General features: G+C 34.9%; 1 protein-coding gene across 1 annotated transcript; it reads left to right on the top strand.

The window, feature by feature from the left end:
* The first annotated feature begins 1,584 nt into the window (after positions 1–1,584).
* On the top strand, positions 1,585–6,325 carry LOC111890457 (probable methyltransferase PMT21). Its single transcript, XM_023886577.3, has 8 exons — positions 1,585–1,796; positions 2,944–3,253; positions 3,826–3,974; positions 4,067–4,262; positions 4,367–4,577; positions 4,666–5,341; positions 5,510–5,587; positions 5,829–6,325. The coding sequence occupies exons 2-8, from the start codon at positions 2,981–2,983 to the stop codon at positions 6,043–6,045; spliced, it is 1,800 nt and encodes a 599-aa protein (XP_023742345.1). The 5' UTR covers positions 1,585–1,796; positions 2,944–2,980; the 3' UTR covers positions 6,046–6,325.
* The last annotated feature ends 1,459 nt before the right edge of the window (positions 6,326–7,784 follow it).

Here is a 7,784-nt window from a genome sequence, read left to right as displayed (position 1 = left end):
CTCGAGTATTTGAAATGTTTGATACTAAGATGAGAATTCAATCATTTCGATATTTTCATTGATGTACCGGTTTGATTTGTTTAGATAAATTTATGTTAGTTCATCGATTACATTAACATGGGGGAGGATTGTTGGTGATTTTAGTGTCACCAGACATTTTATGTAATTGGAACTAATATGTGAGCTAAGGGGCTTATCATTTGTATTATATATTATATGTTTGGAGAATGCAGAGTGCATGCATATATAAGATCGAATTATAAGCTGGTACAACAGAATGACGAGGGTAAAGGGGGTTGTGCCCCCTTGTAGGGTCCTAGGGGCAGCGCACCTAGCGGGGTCCAAGGGGAAGAGCCCCTGGCGGTAGTCCCTAACTAATATAGAAGACGAATACCCTAATGGGTGATTATGGAAAAACCGGATTCTAATGGGTGATTATGGTAAAATTGATAAATCTTATCAATTTTGCTAACCATTGATTATGTCATTAAATTCATGATTTTCCTAACTAATATAGAAGACGAAAACCCTAATATGTCTAATATAAATACAACTCTTTAATTGAGTCATCATATACCATTCTCAGTTCTTCTTCTTCTACACGAATTCATAACCTTTTAACGATTTGACTTGTGTTCTGTGCCTAGATACACAAATGTCCTTTTGGATTATTCTAGACTGAATTTCCTGTAACCCAGACAAATGATGGAATATCAGTTCGGAAAATGAACATACATGATCCATAAAGAATCCGGATTTCCACCATCACCCTACTCATATATCCTCCTATTGGAAGTATATAAATGGTATTGCTTTTTGGGAAGCTTTAATTAGAAATGACTATTTAGTAGTTATGATTATCAATTATTCTCTTACGTAATATGTGAATAGTAATAAAAAAAACTGATAGTCAAGTGTAAAGAGTGGTTAGAAAACATGAATAGATATATGTATCTATTCAGTTGTAATCCTTTTTTTGTTAGCTATTTGCTAACTTTTAGTAGAAATCTTTTATATATATATATATATATATATATATATATATATATATATATATATATATATTTGTTAAATGCTACTTGAAGTTGCATTTGGAGCTTTGTTTATAATATAAGAGCTAAAAGTCTATTTTGCGAATCCCAACTTTTTCTTTTTTTCAAATTGTTTCTTAAAAAGTAGAGCTTAAAATTTCCCAAAATCTCAAATCGATATTTGACTCTTAAATAACATCTTTAAAAATATTGTACCAAAGAATACAATTATACAACTTTTTGACAATTGTATTATTTTCCCTTTCTAAACAAAAAAAACATCCTTAAATTCTTTTTTTTTTTCACCAAAATCTTTGTACGGGGACTTGTTACGTCGATTTATTTAATGTTCAATTAATAAGCTATTGTAGAATGAAGACACATATAGTGAGAAGAGTACCAAAGACATTGAATTTCCATTTAACTTTTTCTTTTAAAATAAAAATAAAAATAAAATTGGCAAATCTAGGAAAACAAACCCACCAACGCAGAAGGTGTAAAACCAGTAACTTTTCAAGGTTATCATCTCATCATATTTATATATAGATGCATGTAGGGATCATTCTATGTGTGTGAGGCCAGAGATACACTTCTCTTCTCAGTTCTCACCAATCACAACACCCACCACCCCCAACTTTCTCTCTCCTTCAGTGAGATTTGTCACCATTTTTGTTGGATTTTGTTCCTGAAACCACTGAATCCCGTGGTTTCGTATGCTTCACTAATCTGTCCCAAAAAGATAGGAAATTCTCCACATTACACGAGGTACTTAACTTACTCCTCCTCTGTTCTTGCTCTGTTTTTCTATGTTTTAGGGTTCTTGCCCAGATCTTTCTTGAAATGGAACTATAACGAATTTGACAAAAAACCCAAATCTAGTTTGATTGAAAGTTTACAGATTTGTGTTCTAGATCTGATTTCGAAAGACGGGTTCACTTCATTTTCTCCTCTAATTGCATAAAATCTTGAGGAATTTGTCATTTATGTGAAGTTCATCACTAACTAATACGGATCTTGAAAGAAAAGGAAAGCAAAAAACTTTTGACTTTAATTCATGATTTCCAGCTGAAATTTGACTACGTCGTAGTGGGATTTGTTTGGAATTATGTACTTTTACTTCATACTTGATTAATCTTCAAGATCCACTTATTTTCTTTAAGAAAATAAAGTAGCAATCGATTGAATGCGATGGTAATCAAAGAATCACACCAAAAGATGAAATAACTTCAATCAAGATAGCCCCCTACCCGTACCCCTACCCCTACCCCCACCCCACTCCATGATAATAGCTTTCTTCAATGGTAGGTGAGGAACCTGAGATGTCCATTTCTTATGTAACACTCTAATCTTTGTTCGATCTCATGGGCACAAACACATATGTCCCTACTTGACTTTTTTCTTTTTTTTTCCGAAATTTGGGCCCAAATTTCATGTGAGTTGTTGTTCATAAAGTTATTCTGACATGGACATTTGTTAACCAAAAAGTCGGTAGTAATGAGTAATCGCCATTTGCCACCAGATCTTGATTTTTTTTTCTTTTAATTACTTTTTTGCCATCAGATCTGCACTTATTTCTTGACTTCACTTTGCTGTCTAGATTTCGAGTATTTATGTACCCATGAGCTAGATCTGTCCTTCACCACATGAAACTAAGTTTCCATATTTAGTAACCTCGGTGATCTATAAACCTGTCTTGCTTATTTTTACCATTTTTGATCCAAAATCTTTGTTTAGATCACGTATGTTTAATTTTAAGCATTAAACTACTACTAACATATGTGGGTTTTTCTTGTATCATAATAAAGTTAGGATCTTGAATTGTATATAAAGAAAACCAAGGACTTCACATACCTTAGTCAAACGGTTACCTTTGACCATATCTGATCCACCTTTGACTTGATTTTGTGAACAGATAGTAGGTGTGAAAGATTTCTTAGAAGAAGGGAAAAATGAAGCTAAAAGATGATGATAAGCCCTATAGGCCAAATGATAAAAGTTCAAGGGTTGTACCAATGGGGATAATGTTCATTGTATTGTGTGGATTTTCGTTCTATCTTGGTGGGATCTTTTGTTCTGAAAAGAACTCATTTGTCACTGAAGAAGTTGTGAAATCGGTTGAATCTCCCAAAAAGACTGTTTCTACTCCAATTCAAGTGAAATCGGTTTCGTTTTCTCAATGTAGTGCTGATTTACAAGACTACACACCTTGCACGGATCCTAAGGTATGGTGTTACTTTAGTTTTATGTCACTTTTTGAGTTTATATTCATTTAGACAATGCTTATGGTATCAAGAAAATCGGTAGAAATTAGTTGGATCTAATAAAAAATGAGTGATTTTAAATTTTTGATAATTATAAAACTTTATGTCTTTTTAAGGTTAAATGCAAGAAATACCGACACACTTTTATGGATTCGTTTGTAGCATCAATTATGTAGTATTTTGAAAATCTCCTCAATTATAACAATGTCATCTAAATACAAAACAATGATCATTGTTATAATATTCTAAGAAGGAAAAAAATTGAAAGTATAATGTTATGAATGGTTAAAAATTCAAATTACAATATTGTAATAAGAAAAAAGATTAGAAGTATATTGATGTAATAGAATGAAATAAAAGTTTGATGCTACACCTATAATACACAAATAAATAAAAACATATTGCTATTTCTTGAATGTATTAACTAATGTTTACTTATTTTCAATCATTGAATCAATTTTCAAAAGGGAAATTCAAGTACTTATTAGTGATTTGAAGTTAACTTGATTGTGTGTTATGGTTTTGGTGAACAGAGATGGAATAAATACGGACGTCACAGGCTTACATTCATGGAGCGACACTGTCCACCAGCTTTCGACAGGAAAGAATGCCTTGTGCCACCACCTGATGGCTACAAGGAGCCCATAAGATGGCCGAAGAGCAAAAACGAATGTTGGTACAGGTAAAGATTCAATCTTTAGCGATCTTTATAATCTTTCTCCGTTGAACTTTGATAAAAAAGTAATCAATTTTCTCAATTTGTCGTCAATTTAGGAACGTCCCATATGATTGGATCAACAAACAGAAGTCTAACCAGCATTGGTTAAGGAAAGAGGGGGAGAAATTCTACTTCCCTGGAGGTGGGACTATGTTCCCTAATGGCGTCAGTGCTTATGTTGATTTGATGCAAAACCTAATTCCCGGAATGAAAGACGGGACTGTTCGTACTGCCATTGATACCGGTTGTGGGGTGAGTTTTCCAAGCTTCGAAATGTTGATCGGATTACAGAAATCTTGGATTTCAACGTGTTTTGATACTCAAATCTTGAAACTTTTTTGAATTTTGATCTGCAGGTTGCTAGTTGGGGAGGTGACTTGCTCGATCGTGGAATTCTTACGATCTCCCTTGCTCCAAGAGATAACCATGAGGCCCAAGTCCAGTTCGCTCTTGAACGTGGTATTCCCGCCATTCTTGGAATCATATCGACTCAACGTCTTCCATTTCCTTCAAATTCTTTCGATATGGCTCATTGCTCTAGATGCCTGATCCCATGGGCGGAATTCGGTAATTTCTCAATCTTGCTTTATTTCATTAAGAGTTTACATAATGCCCACCAACTGTTTGATAAAACTCCTTAATGAAACTTTTTCAGGTGGAATTTACCTTCTTGAAGTAAACCGGATCCTCCGTCCGGGCGGTTTCTGGGTCCTATCCGGCCCGCCCGTGAACTACGAAAACCGATGGAGAGGATGGAACACAACAGTCGAAGATCAAAAATCCGATTATGACAAATTAACCGAGCTTCTAACTTCAATGTGCTTCAAATTATACAACAAGAAAGACGATATAGCCGTGTGGCAAAAATCATCCGACAATAATTGCTACAAAAAACTCGATACACCCGACAACTACCCACCAAAATGTGATGATGGAACCGAGCCCGATTCCGGATGGTATACCCCATTGAGACCTTGTGTTGTTGTCCCCGACCCGAAAAAGTCAAAATTGAGCTTGAAATCGATTGCAAAATGGCCCGAAAGATTACACGTGGCACCCGAACGTGTTTCGGATGTTCGTGGTGGAAGTGATGGGGCTTTTAAGCATGATGATAGTAAGTGGAAGAGTAGGGTGAAGCATTACAAGAAGTTGCTTCCGGCTCTTGGAACAAATAAGATCCGAAATGTTATGGATATGAATACGGTTTATGGTGGTTTTGCCGCGGCTTTGATTGAAGATCCACTTTGGGTTATGAATGTTGTGTCTTCGTATGCTCCGAATACACTTCCCGTGGTGTTTGATCGTGGTCTCGTTGGAACTTTCCAAGATTGGTAAGTGGAAACACCGATAAATCTTGTGGTTTTTATATGAATGTGTTTGTTTGTGTTGGTGTTCCATATCTGCTAGACACAGTTTCATCTGTCTTTCTCTCTCCTCAAAACTTTTTTCGAAAAGAAAATCTAGGGCTTCACATATCTAACAATTTGTTGTTTTGGTAGGTGTGAGGCGTTCTCAACCTATCCTCGAACGTACGATCTCCTTCATGTCGACGGCCTCTTTACAACCGAAAGCCATAGGTAAAACTTTCGTAGTTCGACTTATCTTTAACTAGATTCCAAAAACACATAAGGGTTTAAGGGTTCAAGTCTTAGCGACTACATTGCGAAAGTTACAATTCCAATGTGGATTGGGCTTTTTGTGACATTGAGCTCTTATACCTAATTTACATCTTACATGATGCTATTAAGGCAGACTGTGTGGTTCAGCTCAGGGTTGTTAGATTTCTAACATTTGAATTTGACTTTTTTTTTCGCGTAGGTGTGAGATGAAACATGTGTTATTGGAAATGGACCGGATCTTGAGACCAAATGGATATGCAATCATTAGGGAATCAAGCTACTTTGTAGACGCGATTGCGACAATAGCAAAAGGAATGAAATGGGGTTGTCATAAAGAATCCACCGAGTACGATATAGAGACCGAAAAAGTTTTGATTTGCCAAAAGAAACTTTGGTACTCAAAGCAAAGCTCTTAGTTATTTTTGCGTCAAAGCACGGGGCATACTTATAACAAGTGTAAGTTTTTTATTTTTATTCGACACGTATAATCTTTGATGAACATCAAGAGAAACAAATTTAGTTGCATAATAGTTTTGTTGTAGTAATATTTTTAATTTATTTGATTTTATTATTTTTGTACCGAGAAAACTTTCTTTTCGTTGTATTTGTTAAAGATGATGGAGCAATTGTAAGCTCGTATTTGTATCAAGTGATGTACAACTTTTATAGCATGAAGTACAAGTCATAATTACACAATTTACAATTCTTGTAGCATGAGATGGTTGTTTGGTTCTTGTGGAGCATTTTTTATTACCATGATCTGCCCATATTTTATTTAAAATACGGTATAATTAGTATTTTTATTTAAAATAAGGTACAATTAATATTTTACAAAAGGAAAACTGACACTAGCATTAGTAAAATCCTTAATTTTATCACATACAAGTAATGCCAAATGGTATATAGGCCATGAGACCAACTCGTGGCCATATGGAAGATGCACCACGGCTGTGCACACCATCCTCCATGCCATGGCCATGGTGGTTCATGGAGATTGGCACAAAAGAGAACAGACGAATGGGGAAAAAGAAGTGATTTCCAAGGTCTTAACAGCTAGTGACATTTTCTAAAGAAAATCATATTTATTTAAACACACTCACCATCTCATCCGTATACCACTTAAGTTTCACTCACAATCTTCTTCTTTTCAACGTTATAAACTTGAAATTTTCGAAAAATATGATTGGGATACACAGGGAGTTTGTCTCAACATTTGTTAATGTTGTTACCAACATTGTTGATAAAGACTCAACGCATGTGCAGACACGAGCCGGATAGTCAAGGTTCCCATGAATGTTTCCAAGGTCTTAATAGCTGGTGACATTTTCTAAAGAAAATCATATTTATTTAAACACACTCACCATCTCATCTGTATACCACTTAAGTTTCACTCACAATCTTCTTCTTTTCAACGTTATAAACTTGAAATTTTCGAAAAATATGATTCGGATACACAGGGAGTTTGTCTCAACATTTGTTAATGTTGTTACCAACATTGTTGATCAAGACTCAACGCATGTGTAGACACAAGCCGGATAGTCAAGGTTCCCATGAATGTTTAGTACGTGATTATTTTTCGAAAAATTGTATTTATAATGAGGAAGCATTGATCATCGTTTTTGTATAAGTAATGATGCATTTTTACACATTAGTAACGCTTTAGAGGCGTGGTATAAGTTTTTTCAGCAAAGACCACACACTAGATCTTGAATGGGCTTTAGTTATATACATAATTGTACGGTTGCATTAGGTATATAGGTTACAATATTACTAATGACACAACATGTGTATTTGTATGAGAACCGCACAAGAGAGTGTGGAGTGTTTTTGCACATATGTTATAGAGGTTTTCGACAAAATATACTCGCATAACCTTACTAAACGTGATATTAAGAGATTATATGTTATCCATGAAGCAAATCACGATCTACCAAGAATGATAGGTCGTCTTGATTGTATGCATTGAGAGTGAGAAAATTGTCAAAATACATAACGATGTCAATTTACCTGATGTGATATAGGTGCACCGTCTTTAATACTAGAAGTTGTTGCATCTTATGGTTTATGGATTTGGCATGCATTCTTTGGGGTTGTAGGGTCCAACAATGACATATTTGTTCTTAATAATTCTCACATTTTCAATGATATTCTGACC

Source organism: Lactuca sativa, chromosome 5 (assembly GCF_002870075.4).
Source record: "Lactuca sativa cultivar Salinas chromosome 5, Lsat_Salinas_v11, whole genome shotgun sequence".
NCBI classification, from domain to species: domain Eukaryota; kingdom Viridiplantae; phylum Streptophyta; class Magnoliopsida; order Asterales; family Asteraceae; genus Lactuca; species Lactuca sativa.
This window is presented reverse-complemented; position numbering and strand designations above follow the sequence as displayed.